Source organism: Fusarium oxysporum, chromosome 7 (assembly GCF_000149955.1).
Source record: "Fusarium oxysporum f. sp. lycopersici 4287 chromosome 7, whole genome shotgun sequence".
Classification (NCBI taxonomy): domain Eukaryota; kingdom Fungi; phylum Ascomycota; class Sordariomycetes; order Hypocreales; family Nectriaceae; genus Fusarium; species Fusarium oxysporum.
The window spans coordinates 1,430,458-1,450,452 of NC_030992.1; the positions used below are offsets into that span (position 1 = coordinate 1,430,458).

A 19,995-nucleotide genomic window follows, 5' to 3' on the forward strand; every position below is an offset into this window, starting at 1 on the left:
GAATAGTATTAAATTAGCATGTGTAGGAGCTACATATTCTTAAGATTAATTTTAAAGCATCTGCAAATGCTTGTAATAGATCATAGTATCCCACTGCATTAGGACCTAGTCTTCTGTGCATACTTGCCATGGTTTTTCTTTCCGCAACAGTTACATAAGCTACCACTAATAAAGCAGGCAGATCAAACACATATACCTTTACACAAGTATGGATCAACATGACAAGATGACATTTTATCATACAGAGGAGAAGAAAGATCATACAAGTATTCCCAGTATTGACCTAGATATTTATTTTGAGTCTTTGGGCTATAATTCTAGATCAGCTCGAACTACAAACTTTTTGTTAAATTTAATTCTAATGATAACTATGTATGTTAACTCTTTTGACCACAAACACCTATTGATGGAGCATCTTCTGCGCAAGGATGATATAGAATATGTTTATGGCTTCTTAATTGGCACAGCCACGAAAGTATGATGATGAACTCTAGTAAGCGATAACTGTTTATCATGTGCGAAAGGTTAGATGAAACTATATGTATGATACACAGGCTCTTCTGGCGCCCCTATCAACGTTTCGAGTTTCCTCCCCAACACTTGATTAAATATATACATAGTAAAACACTGATCCAGCGCACGCAATGCTCAAGAAGCAAACATCGATGCCGCCAGCGGCGAGTTCCAATTTTAGAGTCTGCCAATAACCAAATAACACGCTTCATTCTGTTTTGTCCGTTATCATCATAATTGCATTCAGCCAATATCGAAACTGGTATCCTACAAATAATACTCAGGTCTCATCCATATCTAGTGTTTGGAAAGACATGTATGGTGCCTCTTCGCCACTTGTGGGTGGCCAAGCCCACTGACTATGTTGAAGAGAGACTGGACCCGCGGCCTCGAAATTCATCATAGGGGGTGCTTGCGAATACCACATGTTCTGCATGGGAGTTCCATCCTGAATCCCTTGCTGAACAATAGGGGGGGAGTTCATATTGGTAGACATTATTCCATGAGAAAAAGTCTCGTTGACTGGCCATTTGTTCATCTCCTCAAACGGGGTGAACGAGTGAGTTGACACACTAGTAGAGGAGCCTGACGAAGATGGCATAGATGACGATACCCTCGAAGAAGCTTCAGCCTGAAAGGGCGATGGCATATCCACCAAGGCTTCATTATTCGCGATAAAGCCATTCGGAGGCCTGACATTGCTCTGAGGGGAGTGCGACATGGATCGCATAGAGTTCATGCTCGGCTCCAACAACCCAAGCGCGTTGGTAGTGCTATTACTGCCGAAAGCACGAGCACACGACTTGATCTGCTTCCGCACACTGCGCAAGGTTGTGCCTTGGTAAAATCGCTCGTCTTTGCTGATTGTATACAAGGAGCTTGCCACAGAACAGAGACGATTATCCCACTCTGGACGGAAGTAGCCATGATCAAGACTAAGCCCTAGGTTATCCCGAAGGAGGTTGAGAGCTCGGGAACAAGTGTCCAGGAGAGTACACAGAGCTTTAGAGAGGGGTTGCTGGAATGTTGAGGCTGAGTTTTGATTGAGTTGTCTGGTAGTTGGCGAAAAGGACTGTATGATTTGTTCTACAGAAGCGCAAAATTGATCAACAGTCTCAGCCGGGACCACCACTCGCTCGTAAAATGAGCCATTTTTGGGGAAGAGGAACTGAATGATCATGGTATGGTGAAACGCAACAAGTAGTTGCCACAATCTGTCATCATCTTGACCTTTTTCTTTCGGGTCATTTGCATTTGTACCAAAAGAGCGGATAGCTTCTTTACAGATACCGACGCCATGTTTCAATGCGGCTTGATCCGAGGTTTGGGAGAACAGATATGCAACAGTGCTTACAACCTGGGCAAGAGGCCGCATTTCTCGAATGTTGCCCTTTTGCTTTTGCAAGGTATTGAAGTTCTCAGAGACGAGGTCAAGCTGAATGGTAACCGATGAGGTTGAGGTCACAGGGAGAGATTCAAGGTCAAAGGTTGACGGTGTGGTTTTGGGCAAGACTCCTGCTTGGATGGAGGTCCAGATGTGAAGGGAATAGGTTGTCCACCAAAGATTGGAGACAACTTCTTTCTCGACATCAAGGACGTCAACACCATTTATGCGGCTGGAGTTCGGCTGGGAGGCATCCTTCGACATACAATCTTTGATCTCGGTAACCAGCTTGCTTGCAACCTCGATATAACAGATCGCTCGGCGGAATTCGTGGGAAGATAGGGCGTTCCAGGCCAGCAACACCAAAGTCTGTGCTGTGGTAACCCCTTTATAAACTCTCGTAGGTACACCAGAGTATACAGCATCATTGTCCTCGGAAGGGTGATAGCAGGGCCGCATCTGTAGCTGAGTCTTGGCCCACTGCAGGAGTTCATGTCCACGAGCAACTGTCGAGTCCTCTCCGACGACGAAACTAGCATCGGCTAGCATCACAGCCATGAGGATTTCGTCACAGGTATCTTCGCGGATTTCTCGAAGCAGCAGTGTCTTGGAGATGAGAAATGTTAGGGGATGTGCGGAGAACCAGACGTCGATAAGCTGGTTCCGCTGTCGATGGCTAAAGGTAGACAAAGGGCTACAATATGCTGAAGGATTGTCGAACATGTTGGTAGAAGTATCGTTGGATAATCCAGACCGGATCAATTGGTTGCTTTCATTAGACTGAGGAGACCCCAAGTCGCTATATCTCTGGCCAACAGAAGCGACAAGGTCAAAGGCAATCAGGGGCAAAAGGCCAGTGAATCTGACCTCTGTGCTTTGCTGCTGCTGAGTCTTTCCTACTTCTCCAAACACCAACTGGGAAAATTTGTCCTGAAACATCTGCTCGAGGGATGCAGCAAGGCTCTCAACACCATCTGTCAACGGGGCAAGATCTTCGTGGGTTCTGCCAGGAGACATAGAAGAGGCAGAATTGGCAGAGCACGATCTCCTTCTTTTGCTGTCAGGTAGTTCATGTTCACTCCGTACCTGTAGATGATTGTTGGCTTTTGTGCCGTCGAAACTCAAGTTCCGACCCTTTGGTCTTGGAGGCTCAAAGTCGTAAATGCAGTCGGCACCTTGCTTACGACAAGCCTCGCAAATAGTTTCGTTTGAGCACTTGATTTTTCTCGCCCGACAGAAAGCACACGATCGTCTCAAGGGATGTTTTGAACTCATCTTGCTCGATGGGTATAAATGTTGAAGGATCCGTTACCATATGTCAACAAATCTGGGGGCCAAAAGAAACTGGCAGCTCTGGGGAATTTGCCAAAAAAGGGATCTGATCTCGGTAGAAACGCCGAGCAGACGATCTTTGTATGAGGTTGAATGGCGCCGGCTGCCTGGGTTTAGTTTCGAATTAGAGGAGCCTCAACAGGAGCTAGACAAGCCCACACTGTAGGGTTTAGATCGGATCAACGCTCAGGGCCTCTAAGAAGGTTTCCCCTCTCATTGGTAGGTAATATTAGTAGTAGCCGAAAAGCTTGTCAAGCATCCATGTCAGAGGTCTGCATCATTTAGGGCTGATAGCCTCGACAGGATGGGAGTGGCAGTGTTTGGGTCAAATGAAGCACCACTCTGCTGGTAACTTGGAGGGAGAGACCTGACGTGAACTAACAGACAGAAAACATGTATTGGATGGACTGAACACGCAGCTAAAGATGGCACAGGCCGGAGGCAGTGTTGACAAGCGTCAGATGCTTATTCTTATTTTGAGGGTATCATACTGAACAAGAACGTCAAACACGCTGTCAGACTCCCGGCAAGGCATCTCGGTGGATCCGATGTTATGGACACGGCTTACATTGCATTATATACGAAAATTATCGATACGCGAAGCTTGGTCTTACTGTTCTTCGTGTACATCTCGTAAGTGAGACTGGATTGCAACAACACGAAAACTTTACTGTGAATCGAAGAACAGGATCGTGATCTAGTTTATACTCAATGCTAACTCTCTTGGATCATACTTAACTCATTCCAGAGAAGCCTATCGCATTGCCTGCCTATTACGGATCAGTTGAAAATAGTTCAATGTCTCGCAGCACGACTTAATTTAGACCCTTTGAACCCGTACGCAGTTCAAGAGCAAACACTGTACGGAAGAATGCGTCAAGCTGGGCTGCGACCTGATAAACTGCCACCAGAGCGGAGAAACATGACCAGTGATTGATACCTCCGGCGTTGATCTCACTCGGCATCTAGCACAGAGCAAGGATGACCTCAATGGGCGGTAAGGGGTCAAACGGTGCCGTTTCTTAGTCTTAGTGTGGCGCCGAGCCATTGGTTCTCGCATTGCTAGTTTAGTTGGGCTGAGTCTTACATGGCTTTTCTCGTGGCTCTCTGCTTGTGACCAATGATGAGGTGGGAATCTGTGTCCCCATGTAACAGGATCCTCAGCTGAGTGATATGTTTGCTTTGTTTGTAGCATGGATGTTTTAATGAGATTACGACGGTTGAGTTCGGCAGTTCAACTCATTCATATAGTGCAAGGGTTTAGCAGAAGAAATTCCATTCCTCAGCACACAATCATATTTCAGCATTACTTCATCAAGCGTCGTAGCTCAAATAAAGTTGATACAAGTCCAACAACCCCCACACGGAACGTCGTCATGCCGGTGGCCCATGGTTCGATTAGTTCTAGACCCTGCGCCAGAGATATCAACGGGAAATGCCGATGCTGTCAAGTCACACTCACCCTCACACTAATAAAAAAAGGCTTGATATTGTGGTGGTAGAGTTACTGGCCAACCACCCAATTCCGGTTTGCCTGACATTAGATGGGCCCTAGCATACAATTTTGTGGCTGTATGCAACATGCACAATGGCAAATTCCGTTGACACCTACCACGTAGTATGCATGATGAGTCTGCATTTCCAGCCAAGGCAGATTCCTTCTTCAGCTATGGCATTCGCATTGGCGTTCGTAAACATGCTTGTCCTGTTCTGGTTGAGTCAACTCAGACTCATTACACGATGGTAACACAAGACACTTCGGAAATAGTCCAAATCAAAAACTTGATTTAATTGCCAACAGGCACATGATCGATGATATCCGCTAAACCAGTCCCGCACCATGTGTTGAAATGTCATGCCCTAATGCTTCGCCTTCCCATCCGTCCGTTCCCACGTTGAGTTGAGGGTGTACAGTCCCGTGTACCTCGCTTCCGACAAAATCCATTGTGCACCAGAATTCTTTTAGTTTAAAAGAGACCCTCGATCTCGCCTGTCTCGACATTGACATCAACATTGAGATAGCCAGGTGCTGTTGGCAGACCGGGAATTGTCTGAATATCAGCAGCAAGGGCATACCTGGTAATTTGTTAGTTACGTTACGTCCAAAAAAAAGTAAATAAGCTTACAGGTATCCTGCTCCGGCAGCCATCCTGACATCACGAATGGGGACTGTGAAGCCAGTAGGAGCACCCTTCAGGTCGGGATCATGGGACAGAGAGTATTGTGTCTTGGCCACGCAGATAGGTAGATGGCCATATCCTTGGCGGGTGTAGGTGTCGACCTTCTTCTGGGCGAGTTCGCTGAACTCGACCTTCTCGGCACCGTACATCTTCTTGCCAATAGCCTCAAGGCGCTCCTGAACAGTACCCTCCAGATCGTAGGTCAGCTTCAGGTCCTTGGGCTTCTTTGAAGCCGCAATAACACCATGAGCCAGGTCGACAGCTCCCTTACCACCCTCAGCCCAGTGGTTAGCGAGGATGGCATCCTCAGCACCTGCGGAGATGGCCTCCTCACGAATGACAGCGATCTCGGCCTCTGTGTCGGTAGAGAACTTGTTGATCGCTACGACAACAGGAATGCCAAAAGACTTGGCGTTGGCAATCTGCTTCTTCAGGTTCACGCAGCCAGCGCGCAGAATGTCAACGTTCTCCTCCCTGTAAACGGGGCTGAGCGCAGCGCCGGGAGCGATGGGAGGTGCACCACCGTGAACCTTGAGGGCTCGGACAGTAGCAACAACGACAACAACATCGGGAGCAAGGCCAGAAGTACGGCACTTAATGTTGAAGAATCGTTCACCACCCATGGTAAAGTCGAAACCAGCTTCGGTAACGACGAAACCAGCCTTCTCGTCATGGTCCTCGTCAGGCTCAGTACCAGCAAGCTTCAGAGCGAGCTTGTCAGCAAGAATAGAGCTCTGACCGATGCTGATATTAGCAAAAGGACCAGCATGGACAAATACAGGAGTACCCTCGAGTGTCTGCATAAGGTTGGGCTTGATAGCATCCTTCATGAGAGCAGTAAGAGCACCGCCCGCACCGATATCATCGGCAGTGACAGTGTCGCCATTTCGTGATGTAGCCACCACCATTGAACCCAGACGCTCACGCATCTCGGCCAGACTGTTGCTAAGTGCCAGGATAGCCATACACTCGCTAGCAACAGTGATATCAAAACCAGTCTCTCGGGTTTGGCCCTTCTCAGTGGGGGCGGTTCCAACTGTAACTCCTCGAAGGTGACGGTCATTAACATCCAGAACTCGTCTCCACGTAATCGTCTCGGGATCGATGTCCAGTCTGGCAAATCGGTGAATCTCGTCTTCAGTCAATTCATCAGGGTTGGTCTTGTCAATTCCGAGCTTCTTCAATCGGCGGAACATGACGGGGGCGAATTTCCTCTCGCCGTTCTTTGTGGGGACTAGCCGCTTGTACAGAGGGCCGTCCTTCTGAGTATTCTCGTGGAAGATCCGAGTCTCAATAGCAGCAGCCAACAAGTTATTGGCAGCGGTGATGGCATGAATATCACCAGTAAGGTGCATGTTGAACTCATCCATAGGGATGACCTGACTGTAGCCTCCTCCAGCAGCACCTCCCTTGATACCAAAGGTAGGGCCCTGACTGGGTTGTCGAACGTTGGCAAAAGTCAAACGTCCAACGTGAGCTCCGAGAGCCTGAGCCAAGCCCATAGTTGTGGTAGACTTGCCCTCACCCAGAGGTGTTGGGGTAATGCCGGTGACAACGACATAGCGACCATTTCGACGGTGCTCCAGTCGCTGCAGGAGACCAAGGTCAACCTTGGCCTTGTATGCGCCATAAGGCTCCAACTCGTGGGGAGCAATGCCGACCTCAGCAGCAATGCGTGTGATTTCCTTGGGTGTTTGCGCTCGTGACACAGCGATATCTGAAGGAACGGGCTCCTCCAGTTTCAGGGGTAGGGGGATGGTCTTTCGAAGCTTCTGAGACTCGAAATACCACGTTGTAGCATCGACAACATTTTGCATCAACATAGCAACAGTCATGGGTCCAACTCCGCCGGGAACGGGGGTGATGGCGGACGCAACTTCGACTGCGGCGGCGTAATCGACATCACCGACAAGTCGTTGACCAGACTTCTTGGTGGCATCGGGCAAAAAGTTGGTTCCAACGTCAATGACAACGGCACCAGGCTTGATCCAGCTGCCCTGGACGAACAGAGGCTGGCCAATAGCAGCGACAACAACATCTGCATTCTTGACGTACTCTTCAATGTTTTGTGTCTTGGAGTGCACAACGGTGACAGTAGCGTCAGCGTTTCGCAATAGGTAGCTCACAGGGCTACCGACAATGTCACTTCTTCCAAGAACAACTGCATTCTTTCCCTTCAGGTCAATCCCCGACTCTTTGAGAAGGATCATGACACCCTTGGGTGTGCAGGGCACGAAGAGTGGTTTGCCACCCCTCTTGGCCAGCTCTCCGATGTTCTTGGTGCCAAAGCCGTCAACATCCTTCTCATCTGCCACAAAAGATGTGACAGTATACTCAGAGATGTGCTTAGGGAGAGGCAGTTGAACTAGAATACCGTGAATGGAGGGATCATGGTTGAATTGACGGATATGATCGAGAAGCTCCGCTTCTGTGATGGACTCAGGGTAATGTAACAATTGGCTGTCGATACCAGCCTTTGTGGTGAGTCAGTAAACGGACTCAGCTAAAATTTCATTGTGACTCACCTCTGCAGCAGCCTTGAGCTTCATGCGAACATAGGTAGCTATATCGCGGGTTAGTGGTGAGATGATCTCATGATGGCGGGGAAAGATTATGACGAACAGGAGTCTGAACGATCACCCACTGTGAGACAATTGAGTCAGCGTTGAACAAGTAGAGTATTACGAGCAACTTGGCCATACCTTGGATGATCTTGAGGCATGGCTTAAACCTAGGGTTGAGCTTCTGTTTCTCAGTAACCTCGGCGCAGAGCTTCTCTCGGATCGACTTGGCAATAGCATTGCCATCGAGCTTTGCAGCCACCATTGCAGTCGAGGAAAAGAGTCTTTTCTGATGTGAGAATGGTTTAATGAAAGACAAAGACTTAGACTCGACAACAGAGGTTGAAGCAAAGTTATTTCGTCGTTTGTTGACTGAGAGGCAGTCTCTGTATAAGAAGTGGGCTGTCGGGTTGTGAGGAGGGGCAGTCCGAATAGCGGCGTTCACGAAAGGCACGGTCGACACGGAAGAAACGACCGAACACGTGTGAAGGGGAGTTTGCCTGTGCGACTTTGTGCGTAAATACGCCTGTGGGTGGGTGAGAATCTGACTTTGCTGGGACCCGCCTAATTCTATTGCGGGTTCGGCTTGGTGCGTATACAATCGGCAGCTCAGCCGTTGATGTCCAAGGCTTATTCTCGTTGCATATCGTGATATCGGTATCGGTATCGATAACGTTGAAGATAGAAACCGCAAATGCCGTTGCTGTCTCGGGCTCACTCGGGAACTACTCGATTCAAGCCACCCGGCGCAACGGAGGACCGCGCCGTACATGATCAACTGGAATATGATTATATCCCTAGTTGTATGTAGATGAGTATGGTATTAGACCCAATGCCGAACAATCTCCTGATGTCCGACGGATCAATGGCGAGAGCATATACGTGTAGATCTATGCAATGCAATGCAAGTCTTTCCGTGAGGAAATGTTCTAAGCCAAAGTTGAAGAAAAGAGAGGAAGCGAACCAGCAAGGTTGTTAGATGATGATGACGGTAATAACACAATATTGTACAGCAACGCAGTCTTTTAGTCGAATGACTTATTCTTTCGAAGAATCTTGAGCCAAGTGAACCTCTCTTTGCAACTCGTCCATATTCGAATACTTGCAATCAGTCCATATAGTTGATCTCGCGTGACTGACTTTGCATTACCGCAGAATGTGATGTAAAGCACCTGCCTTGAAGAAGGGACAGCAATGTGGCTCTCAACGAACTGAACATTCAAGACCAATGGGATCGAAAAGGTCTGGTGTTGTGATGCCTTCAATGGAGTGGTCTTACACTGAGCATGACAAGGCCAGAGTTCTAGAATTTTACCCAAGTTGTTGATGCCTCAGGATGATTCGGTGAGAAGTGAGCTGAGACTAAACGAGGGTCATAACATGAATCGACTTGGATGTTTCTACGAAGAATTACTCAGAATATGACTGTTGAATCCTTCAGTGACTCTTCTCAGACTCATATTAATCTATGATAACTCGAAATAATAGGCATCACAATGTGCCAAACGTGGTTAAACTCAACTTTAACACCTCTCTCCCTACAAATCAGGCATCAGCCATGTGCCCCTCACAGCTCAGCTTAAGGCGGGGGAAGCGATTTCGATTTTTGCCCCACCAAAACGCACAACCGCCAAAAATTCCATCGCGAAAGCCCTCGCCATATAACCACCCGCTCCGAATCTGCCTCCGCCATCAACCCCTCCTAGTGCCCCCCAGACATCGACAACATGAGGCCCATTCTTCTTGCCGGGCACGAGCGTGCGCTCACCCAGATCAGGTATGTCTGAGTCGTGTTCTGTCCCTATACATCTGTGTTATAGTCACAAGGAAGTGGAGGGAGAATATCTCACTTTTTATAAAGCTTGGGAACAACTTCGCCGGCATCCTCGACTAACCTCGCTCTACAGATTCAACAAAGATGGCGACCTCATCTTCTCCGTCGCAAAGGATCAGCAAATCTGCGCCTGGTTCTCCCACAACGGCGAGCGACTTGGAACCTACCACGGCCACGTCGGTGCCATCTGGACAGTCGATGTTAACCCCACCTCAACCATGATCGCCTCTGGTTCTGCCGACAACACCATCCGTCTCTGGGAAGTCAAGACTGGCCGCCTCATCAAGACCTGGGAGTTCCCCACCGCCGTCAAGCGAGTCGAGTTCAACGAAGATGCCACCAAGTTGCTGGGAGTTACTGAGAAGCGAATGGGTTACCTCTCTAACATCGTCGTCATCGACATCAACCCCGATCTCAACGCTGAGCAGACCGACGAGAAGGCTCTCACTATTGTTTGCGACGAGAGCAAGGCCACCGTTGCTGGCTGGAGTGCTCTCAGCAAGTACATCATCGCCGGCCATGAGGATGGTAGCGTGAGCCGATACGATGCCAAGACCGGTGATCTTCTCGACAACGTTCCCGTCCATGAACTCAACCAGCCCATTGTCGATCTCCAGTGGTCTCCCGACCGTACCTACTTTATCACCGCATGCAAGGACAAGACTGCCAAGGTATGTCAGATCAGACTATCCCATATGGCAAATACTAATCTTTGAAGCTCATCTCTGCCCGCGATCTCGAGGTCCTCAAGACCTATACAGCCGACACACCCCTTAATAGTGCCACTATCACCCCCAAAAAGGAATTCGTCATCCTCGGTGGTGGTCAGGCCGCTATGGATGTTACCCGAACTTCTGCCCGTCAGGGTAAGTTCGAGGCTCGTTTCTATCACAAGATCTTCGAGGACGAGATTGGTCGTGTGCGAGGTCACTTCGGTCCTCTGAACACTGTCGCTGCCGATCCCACAGGCAAGAGCTACGCCAGCGGCGGAGAGGACGGATACGTGCGAGTTCACCACTTCGACAAGGGCTACTTCGACTTCAACTACGAGGTTGAGAGGGAACGAATCAACCGAATGCAGTAGATGCGTTCTTTTCCTGTGTGCTTGCATAGTACGGCGTTTGGGGGACAAACAAATAAATGTTTTTGTTCAAATGGGGCAAAAAATAAACGGGAGCTGGACGTGATGGAAAGAGAATTGGGTGTGTAAGGGGAGATAAGAGGTTGACAAATGGGCTTGTAATTCTTACCATCTCTCCAGGGTTTAAGGAAAGGTCGAAATGCACGATTGATCACGTTTCTACGACTTACATCCGTCATCCTTATGATCATGCAATCACGAACATCATGGTTCGCTACTTCACAGCACGTCGAGTTGAAGATATCAAGGAGGCAATCAGTCAGATGGTTCTTCTGCTCAAGTAACTGTCTTCATTCTACTATCAGCCATTCTCACGCCTGTATTCCCACCCGCCGAGGCATCGTGTGATGCATTTTCTGGCCCCTGGTACAAACAGCCATGCTAGATTAAGCAAATACGTACACATTGGCTTCTCTTATAAGTCCTCAAAGCAACCAAACGCCAAAAAAGTCTATCCCTTTGCCCACCCAGCATACTAAAGGCAATTCCATATTCCCTCACTTCTTTTTACCTTTCTTGCCCTTGGCAGAACCTCCTGCGGATACGGTAGAGGCAACACTAGATGCTCTTGATGGAGTGGCGGAGCTATTCTTGCTAGACTTGACGGACTTGACATTATCGAGTGCCTTGTTCTGTAAAATATGTTAGTCATAGACGATGCACAACATTAGTTATTGACTCACCTTGACGCCGTTTTTGGCCTTCTTCTTTGCTGGTGCCATACCAAGAATGCTATCTTCGTCATTCTCATCGTCAGGCTCTCGCTTGGATTTTCCATTCACTCCGTTCGAGCCACGAGCAGGGACGTCTTCGAACTCTTTAACAATAGTAGTGATCAAAGTAGTGCATCGACGAGATAGCTCAATTGGTGTTCGACTGAGAAAGAACCAGTCAAATCGGAACAGAGGCGACTCTCTAATGTCGTCTCGCATCTTTTCGTAAAGACCTTCCGAATCAATGCCATATCGATCAAGTAGAACCAAAAGGAATCGGTCCTCTTCTTCAGTGTAAACCTTCTTGTTGGTAGTCGACACAGAATAGTTGATCTTGAGCTGCTGCAGAGGGACTCGATACTGTTGCATCTTCTTTCTCAAGAGCTTTTGGTGATGGCCAATACGCCGAGTCCGCTCCTCGCCATCTTCGATAGTCTTGATGTATTTGGGGTAGTCGGCGATCTCGGTATAGCGTTGCCAAAAGACCTTTGCATAAGCCTTGATTTCTGGGGCTGACTTGCTGTCGATCTCGTTAGAGATGCCTTCGTAGTCAGTTCGCCCGTATTTGCCTGATCCGTTGACAAATTGCTGAAAGTCCCGTTTGTTCCAGTCTCCAAAACCTTGTAGCGATAACTTCTCTTTTTCCTCCCTCTCTTCCTCAGTCAAAGGTGTAGCATTGTCAATCTCCTGCTGGTCGAGGGCTCTTTCGGCCTCTCGCTCTTCAAGATTTTCTTCGTCACCGTCAGGTAGAGGAACCTTATACCCAATTTCCTTCCGATAGTAAGCAGTCTCCCTATCTTGGAGATCTCGCAGGCGTGGGGGGTAAAATTGGTAGTCATGAACAGGAACTTGCTTTGGTGCTCGGGGTGCCTTTGGCTTAGCATCGGCCTTGGGGTTGGGATACATAGTTTGTCGGAAGTACTTATCCATCGAGTATGACTGTTCCTTTCGCTCTCGCTTGGCCGGGTTGATCCAGGTCATGTTGATGTTCTTCTTTGTGTTGGCAAAGTTCTCGCCATTCCATTCGTAGGCAGACTCTGAGGTGAACTTTTGCAGATCATCGATTCCCAGCTTCTCATATTTTGCGTTCAGCTCCTTTGTTCGGTTTTCGCCTTTTGCAAGGATCTCGTCGATATCGTCATCACCAACTTCGCCGTCCTTGGAGGCCATATTGCCGGTAGGTCCCTTAGACTGAAAGACCTTCTCAGCACCGTGCTGGATCATGGAAAGAAGCTCGTCCTTGTTGGCTGCAGCTTTAGCGGCTTGTTGGGCACGGCCTTGCTGGATAACCAGTTGATCTAGTCGTAGCTTCTGGGCAGCTCTCTCCAAAACCTTTTCTTCGATGGCGTTATCCGTGACAAATCTGTATACAACAACCTGTTTAGTCTGGCCAATACGATGGGCTCGATCCATAGCCTGAAGATCAGCTTGAGGATTCCAATCACTGTCATAGAGAATAACAATGTCGGCAGTTGTCAAGTTAATGCCCAGACCACCGGCACGTGTTGTGAGGAGGAAGACAAACTTCTCCGAACCAGGTTTGTTGTATTCGTCAATGGCAGCAATTCGATCTTCATGTGCTGTGCCACCATCGATTCGACAATATTTGTACTCTCGGAAGACACAATAGTCTTCGAGAATATCCAATAATCGGCTCATTTGAGAGAAGATGAGAACGCGACTTCCCTGCTTCTGGAGCCGCTTGAGGAGCTTGTCAAGGACTGCCATCTTGCCAGCGTTGTAAACCAAATGCTCATCGGTTGTGTAAGGTGGTCCTGGCTCGGCGCCTTCGAACAGATAGGGGTGGTTACAGCATTTTCGAAGCTGCATCACGATATTGAGTAGTCGTGTCTTTGACTCTCGTTTGCCACCGGCGCCGTTAACAGCATCAATATCTTTCTCCAGAATCTTCTGATACCATTTAATCTGCATCTCCGACATGCCAAGATAAACATTGACCTCTTTCTTGGGCAACAGACTCTTCTCCACGTCACTCTTCACGCGGCGCAGTAAGAAGGGGCGGAGGACTTTGTGTAGTTGTTGTACGACCGTGTCTTGATCGCGGTCTTGACCAGAGAACCACTGATCAAAGGCTTCAGCGTCGCCGAAAACATCGGGTAGCAAGAAATTCAGTAGAGCCCAGAGTTCATGCAGGTTGTTTTGTAACGGTGTGCCAGTAATAAGTAATCGGTTTCTGGAGGAGAACAATCGGATAACCTGTGACAGTGATGACTCTTCGTTCTTGATACGATGCGCCTAGATATTCGTTAGCTGATGAAGCTCTCAATTATTCCAAAAACCACATACTTCGTCGATGATGATGTACTCCCAAGCAAATTTCTTCAAATGCGCTTTCTCTCGAAGCACCATTTCGTAACTGGTAATGCAAACATCAAACTTCTCGTCAACAAGCCGATCGTTGATAAGGTTCTGTCGTTCATCTTTGGCACCCTGAAGCACCAAAACATCGACCTCGGGTGTCCATTTGGCAAACTCTCGCTTCCAGTTATCAAGCGTGGACTTGGGCACAATGACCAAGTGTGGCCCAGTAATGTCAAGGATGTGTCGCAAGTAGCCAAGAAATGAAATAGTTTGCAGAGTCTTTCCAAGACCCATTTCATCGGCAAGGATACCAGAAATACCATTCTCGTGCAGGGAAATCAGCCAATTGAGACCGGCAACCTGGTAGTCTCGCATGGTGCCGTGGACGAACGGAGGGGATTCTCGGAAGACCGTCTCAGCGGAGCCGCCGTGCTTCTCGTCTTTCAAGAGTTCGGCGTCTTCTTCAGCTTCGGTACGACGACGTCGCCCGCTCGTGGCGCCCCCTTGCCTTCCGGCACCCTTCTTGCCCCGCGCAGATTCGGCATTCTGTCGATCGATTTCGGTCATGATATCGCGAATCTTGGGGTCGGGGTTTGTCTCGATGAAATGGCGGAAGAGATCGGTCAGGCCGAGGAGGTATCGAAATCGACGAATGGTGTCATCTTCCTAGAGGTTCGATTAGATCATTTCGTATAATAGCCTTATCTTGGAGTGCGACATACCTTGGATTCGCCTAGCCGATCGTGCTTCTTTCCAAAAATGCTACGACGAAGTTGGTTGACTTCTGTGCGGCGCCTACGGCCATCCCCAGTAGGCTCTCCGGCGACGCTGCTAGCAGTAGTGCTAGGGTTCTCGGTATCAGTGTAGTCGGGAGTCTCGTCAACTTCCTTTACAACCCATCAGCACAAGCTCTCACCCACAAACGAACAAAACTTTGTGAACATGGCAACTCACCATCTCTTCTTCTTGTCGATGCTCCTGCGCGTCAGACATAGACGCGTCAGTATCGACAGCTTTGGCTCGAGAACGAGGCGCCATTGCGAGTCGAGTTTAGGATAAACCTCTTTACGCGACTGGCGTCCAGAAGACGCGTTTCGATAGCTTGCAATGTGAAACACAAGTCAATGCAAGTAGTCTGTTGGCTCTTGTAGCGTATTTTGTGTATTTTGAGGGGTATGTGATGTATTTAACACAGCCACGTCGCTTGAATGTTTGGAAAAGAAAGTGTAAATGCTGTTGCGAAGGTGTTGGCGGGTAGAATCTAAACGGTCACCTCGAAGGGGGCCAATCTGGGCTAGCGGCGTGCATAGACCCTTGTAAATGGCGGTGGGCCCCACGATGCTGCAAGGGAAGAAAGGATATTCCGATAGTTTTTAACGACGTCACTTTGTCTTACTGGTTTTGTGTAAGGAAGTCGCTGTGAATTCGAAAACAACCAGATTGATTATCCTAAGGTGATCTTATCCTATAGACTCGTACAAGTACGTGATCGAAAGAGACTCTGGTAAGTTTGTTGAAACGCAATTCTGAGGGTTGTATCAAGTCACGTGGTTGGAATCCCCCCCCACATCTACAGGTACCGACCCCTCGGTTAGTGCCGTCCATCAGGCTCTGCCCATGCTCCGTTGGAGTGGATGACCTGGGCAAACGCTTCGTGACCCCAACCTTTACCTTGCCCAACTGTCTTTGAAATCATAGCTCTTCAGGAGCAACATACCCAACTTATCTGACTCTGGTGTACCGCGAATACATAGCATTTTCTCTCCGATCTAGGAGCCTCTTCTGATACCAATACTACTCCCCTCTGACCATCAAGTAAGGCGATTTCCCCCTTGACATTTTCAAACATATCTGACTCTTCGTTTCCAGTTTTCCACATCCCTTCGTCGCTTAATCACGATGGAGCCTATGAGGGGCGTCTCTGGTAGCATGGGCAAGCAACCTGCTCAACAAGAAAGCCCTGAACAACTCCTCGATGTCTTCAAGGCAGCCGCCTTGTCGGTGACCAAGCTCTACAAGATCTCAGCTGCAGGACAGTCAAAGGCACGTGCCGATGGATATCAGGATTGCCTCGATGACCTCCTACAATTCTTGGATAAAGAGGGCATGGGTCTGGGTGATGGAGAAGGATGGAAGATCCGGAAATGGGCAACAGAAAGACTCGATGGGCGTGAAAGCAGCTCTCTGAACACTGAGAGTGAGGACGAGGTCGACAAAGCAGAAACAGCCTCGTCACCTGAACTCACTCGAACGGCTATCCCTCCGCATCCGGCGAACCAAGTGCGAACCGACTCCGCACCACCGAGTATTCCTCCTGTTGCCGAACAGCCTACGCCGATAGTCGTCCCGTCTCAAGACAACTTCACCTTCCAGTCTTCACACCCGTACCCGAATATCGCTACTCTGGACCTGTCTGACTCAAGACCTCACGATGACGTGCCTGCTCCCACACGACCAACGAAAACTAGGCTTGCGGGTGGTCCGAGTCGATCTTGCCCGAGAGGTCCGGGACATTTGGTACAGCGGGCTGGTAGCAAGCGCAAGTTGAACTTTGAGGAAATATTCGATCTCGGCAGTTTAAGCGGAAAGGATCCTTTCGAAAAGGGGGGGAAGCGTGGTCGACATGCTTGATTATCCAGCGAGATCATCACGTTTCCTTATCTCTACACACAACAACATGAAGCATATTTGTCTCGGAGCACTGGGTACTAGATGGATGGGATGGAACGAGGCATGTTTACAGACGGACGCATTGACTAGCGAAGAGCATGGGCGGCGTTTGGAGGACGTAACGATTGCATTTGAGGGTGTCTGGTTTTCATTTTGTGTCTGGCGATTGCCACATTTTCCATAACACGATAAATTTGATGATGATGATTCTCTAGCTATTCCTTCTGAACCAACGAAACTTCTTGCATGGTTGTATGTGACTGGTCATTCTATCATGGTACATGGCAAAGCCCTATGACTTACTAGGTCGAAGGGTCGATGATAGAGAAACAGCCAGATTGCTTCATAATCATATGTAGAATCCTAAGGTATCTATCATTTGCTCTCACGGCTCCAACTTGTCGGGTTATCTTCGGTCCGAGACTTACCAAAGGAACATCAGAGCTTTGGACTGACTTGCAGGGAACTTTCATGCAGCCTGAGACTCAGGATAGGCGCTAGATGAAAGGTACAATTGGTAGCTGCGTACCCCGGCCTTGACCTCATTAATCGTGCATTTTTGTCGTTCGCGAACTTTTAAACCTCTTCGCGCTTTTCTTTTCTTATACCTGTGTTGTTACTTCTTTTATCCCACTTGCATCGCGAAAGGTTTGTTTCCACAAAGGTACATATTTTTTCTTCTTTTTCTGGCATTCAACGTTGCACTATTTTGCCCCTTCATACAATGATGTCAAGGCTGTGTTGAACGATTGCGCATTGTTCATTCGCTCCTCTCAACAGCCATCCAGCCTTTTACTGACACTGATTCACGTAGAAGTATCACGCGCGAAAGACACTACTAGCTTTCCTTCAAATTAGTCAACATGTCGGATTCTGGCAAGCAAGACGAGAAGCCTACGGGCGAGCACGAGATCGATCATGACCGCGAGCACGATAATGAACATGAGCAAGGAACTGAGATGTCAGGGGCTGAGGAGGTGTGTTAGGCGCGCAAAGAGGTGGATTTGAGAAGGAAACTGACGCCACACCCTTAGGAAGAAATCACTGCCATGAAGCGCCGCGTGGCAGAGATGGAAGAGGAGGCCAAGAAGCTTCGCGAAATGCAAGCAACTCTGGAGCAGCAATCTGCGGACCTTGCGGATGACAAGGAATCCATCGATGCGCGCAGTATCTTTGTTGGCAACGTCGATTATTCAGCCTCGCCTGAAGATATCCAGAGTCACTTCCAGAGCTGCGGCTCCATCAACCGAGTGACCATTCTTCTTGATAAGTTCACAGGTCAACCGAAGGGGTATGTTGGCACGCGGGAGCTTTTTAAGCATTACTAACATATCGCTCTGTAGCTACGCCTATGTCGAGTTCACCGAGCCGAGTTTGGTCGCCCAGGCTCTTGTCCTCAACGAGAGTGTCTTCAAGGGCCGCAACATCAAAGTGACCCCCAAGCGTACCAATGTCCCTGGCATGAGCCGTGGACGTGGTCGCGGTGGGTTCCGCGGTGGCCGAGGCTTTCATGGCCGAGGCAACTTCCCTCGCGGTGGTGGTTATCGCGGTGGCTACCGTGGTCGCGGACGAGGTTTCGCCCCCTACTAGGAGCAGGGAGGCACTTTGCCCATGGGACATGGTCGACGATCTGAGCAACCTAGGCCTTTCGAGATCGAAGTTGAGGAATCTCACGGGCTTGAAAGCAACCCCTACTTGCATGGATATGTTGGCCTGTGATGGAACAGTTTCTGTCCATTTCTTTCCTCGATCTTAGGGCTGTGGTAATAAGGAGAAGGGTGCTTTACTAGCAGAGAAGGAACAGTGTAATACTATCAATTATCCGGGAACAGGAAAACACACAGATAGCCAAGAACACCAAGGGAAGGGATAGGAGTTCCGGTCTTGACTTATCTTTCGTCTTAGCAAAATCACAGTAATCCGTCAATAACTATTCCTATCATCAACTCAGTGCGAACTTTACCTGAAATCTGCCTGAGCAATCATATCAGCTATTTTAAGTATAACTAGGTTAGGGTGCCTATTCTAAGCAGCATCGAATATGTAGATCCGTAGGAGGCTTAGAGTAGTGACATGTTGCCACGCGTTGCTTCATATGCGTGTGAGGCCGCCCGTGTGATACCCCCACATCAGTTCGTGCCAAGGCTTGGATATTGGCGGAAATGACTGTGATTGCAATGAGACAAATCTGGTGTCAGGGTGCATAATAAAGGAAGATCTGACATCTCACTGAAGATCGGCAAGCTAAGCTAATTCTTTGGGCAATCTGGCAATCCACGAGATTATATACGGTTTACCCTACAGCTTGAGCTTTATGCGCTCTCAACGCAAAAATGTTACTGATCACGTAGTCACACCATCTTGTATTGATGCAACTGGCGTTTTCGTTCATACGTAGTTAATTCGGTTTCCCAAGGCTTCTTCTTAGGCCTGATGTTCTTGCTAAGCTACTGAAGCTGGTATTGAGCAACCCCATATATTGTACACCCATACCACTCTACGTATTGCAAATGTGATACTCCTCGCGCAATATGCTATAATTAAATGTTTATCATAGCATGGCTAGGACATAAGTCGTCATTCTCGACTACCCCAGATTACAGATGCTGTTCCTGATGTGTAGTGTCAACGCAATCAACAAGGTATCATTGACGTTTTGCCTGTGGCTCAGCGGTTGCCCAGTCACAGAGGTGCAAATACTGTAAATAATCAAGTCATGTACGAAATTACGGCTGAAGGCGAAGTTTGGGCGTAGAAGAGGGAAATTTAGAAAGGAACACATCGGATCCTGTGGCACATGTGTGTATGGAGCATGTTTCAAATTGTATCCTGATAAATGCAGACTTTTGATATCCATGATTCCCCATGTTGACCAGTCTTTAAGCCCAAGCAACGACCTAGCTGCAAGGCATCACAACCCTGCTTAAGCGCCCGATGTTGACTAGGTGCCTGACGAAAGCTGTGCCGGTAAGCCGTACGCCGCAATTAGGCTCAGAACATCTGTTCACAAACCATTACAGGTGACTGAGATTATGATTCATAGCGGCACCGTCGCTTTCTTTACTGCCGAGGTTGTACGAAATACGTCGTAAAGCGCAGCCGTGGATTCCGCAACCTAAGGTAGGTAGATGTCATAAGCATTATTTGACAATTTCTCAGCCAAAGTGGCAACAAAATACTGGAGCTTTTGAACACCTTTGAAATCATTGCTCAGCCTAGCAAGTAACTAGAACGTGTGAGAGCTCTAGAATTAGGCAATATTGGATAGATGCCTTGTATCAAAGTACACAAGTCGATTCTGGAACGTTCATCTTTAATCGTGGGTTTCATAAGAAACGTTCAAAG

General features: G+C 48.4%; 7 protein-coding genes across 13 annotated transcripts; 4 read left to right on the plus strand and 3 right to left on the minus strand.

The window, feature by feature from the left end:
* Positions 1-699: 699 nt before the first annotated feature.
* On the minus strand, positions 700-3,472 carry FOXG_05184 (uncharacterized protein). Its single transcript, XM_018383330.1, has one exon. It carries the CDS (start codon positions 3,170-3,172, stop codon positions 794-796), a length of 2,379 nt encoding a protein of 792 aa, XP_018240227.1. The 5' UTR covers positions 3,173-3,472; the 3' UTR covers positions 700-793.
* Positions 3,473-3,558: 86 nt separating this feature from the next.
* Positions 3,559-3,723, plus strand: FOXG_18991 (uncharacterized protein; the record flags this gene model as incomplete). Its single annotated transcript, XM_018399148.1, has 2 exons — positions 3,559-3,577; positions 3,614-3,723. 2 exons carry the CDS (start codon positions 3,559-3,561, stop codon positions 3,721-3,723), a joined length of 129 nt encoding a protein of 42 aa, XP_018240228.1.
* A 787-nt stretch (positions 3,724-4,510) lies between these two features.
* FOXG_05185 (formate-tetrahydrofolate ligase) lies at positions 4,511-9,331 on the minus strand. 2 transcript variants are annotated; one of them, XM_018383332.1, is made up of 6 exons: positions 8,935-9,331; positions 8,112-8,860; positions 8,032-8,052; positions 7,935-7,972; positions 5,356-7,883; positions 4,511-5,305 (listed from the first exon to the last, which is right to left on the minus strand). In XM_018383332.1, the coding sequence occupies exons 2-6, from the start codon at positions 8,740-8,742 to the stop codon at positions 5,197-5,199; spliced, it is 3,327 nt and encodes a 1,108-aa protein (XP_018240230.1). In that variant the 5' UTR covers positions 8,743-8,860; positions 8,935-9,331; the 3' UTR covers positions 4,511-5,196. The 2 variants fall into 2 exon arrangements, with proteins under 2 accessions (XP_018240230.1, XP_018240229.1); XM_018383331.1 differs by having other exon boundaries at positions 8,112-9,331.
* FOXG_05186 (eukaryotic translation initiation factor 3 subunit I) lies at positions 9,325-11,695 on the plus strand. Its single transcript, XM_018383333.1, has 3 exons — positions 9,325-9,747; positions 9,878-10,475; positions 10,523-11,695. Exons 1-3 carry the CDS (start codon positions 9,698-9,700, stop codon positions 10,886-10,888), a joined length of 1,014 nt encoding a protein of 337 aa, XP_018240231.1. The 5' UTR covers positions 9,325-9,697; the 3' UTR covers positions 10,889-11,695.
* FOXG_05187 (adenosinetriphosphatase) lies at positions 11,190-15,248 on the minus strand. The gene is made up of 5 exons (XM_018383334.1): positions 14,935-15,248; positions 14,703-14,867; positions 13,966-14,646; positions 11,629-13,914; positions 11,190-11,577 (listed from the first exon to the last, which is right to left on the minus strand). The coding sequence occupies exons 1-5, from the start codon at positions 15,016-15,018 to the stop codon at positions 11,443-11,445; spliced, it is 3,351 nt and encodes a 1,116-aa protein (XP_018240232.1). The 5' UTR covers positions 15,019-15,248; the 3' UTR covers positions 11,190-11,442.
* Positions 15,249-15,429: 181 nt separating this feature from the next.
* On the plus strand, positions 15,430-16,993 carry FOXG_05188 (uncharacterized protein). Its single transcript, XM_018383335.1, has 2 exons — positions 15,430-15,795; positions 15,850-16,993. Exon 2 carries the CDS (start codon positions 15,880-15,882, stop codon positions 16,609-16,611), a length of 732 nt encoding a protein of 243 aa, XP_018240233.1. The 5' UTR covers positions 15,430-15,795; positions 15,850-15,879; the 3' UTR covers positions 16,612-16,993.
* Positions 16,994-17,106: 113 nt separating this feature from the next.
* FOXG_05189 (uncharacterized protein) lies at positions 17,107-18,667 on the plus strand. Of its 6 annotated transcripts, none has more exons than XM_018383337.1 (4): positions 17,107-17,314; positions 17,465-17,627; positions 17,685-17,941; positions 17,994-18,667. In XM_018383337.1, exons 2-4 carry the CDS (start codon positions 17,514-17,516, stop codon positions 18,238-18,240), a joined length of 618 nt encoding a protein of 205 aa, XP_018240235.1. In that variant the 5' UTR covers positions 17,107-17,314; positions 17,465-17,513; the 3' UTR covers positions 18,241-18,667. The 6 variants fall into 6 exon arrangements, with proteins under 6 accessions (XP_018240235.1, XP_018240236.1, XP_018240234.1 ...); XM_018383338.1 differs by having other exon boundaries at positions 17,468-17,627; XM_018383336.1 differs by having other exon boundaries at positions 17,107-17,627.
* Positions 18,668-19,995: the final 1,328 nt, after the last annotated feature.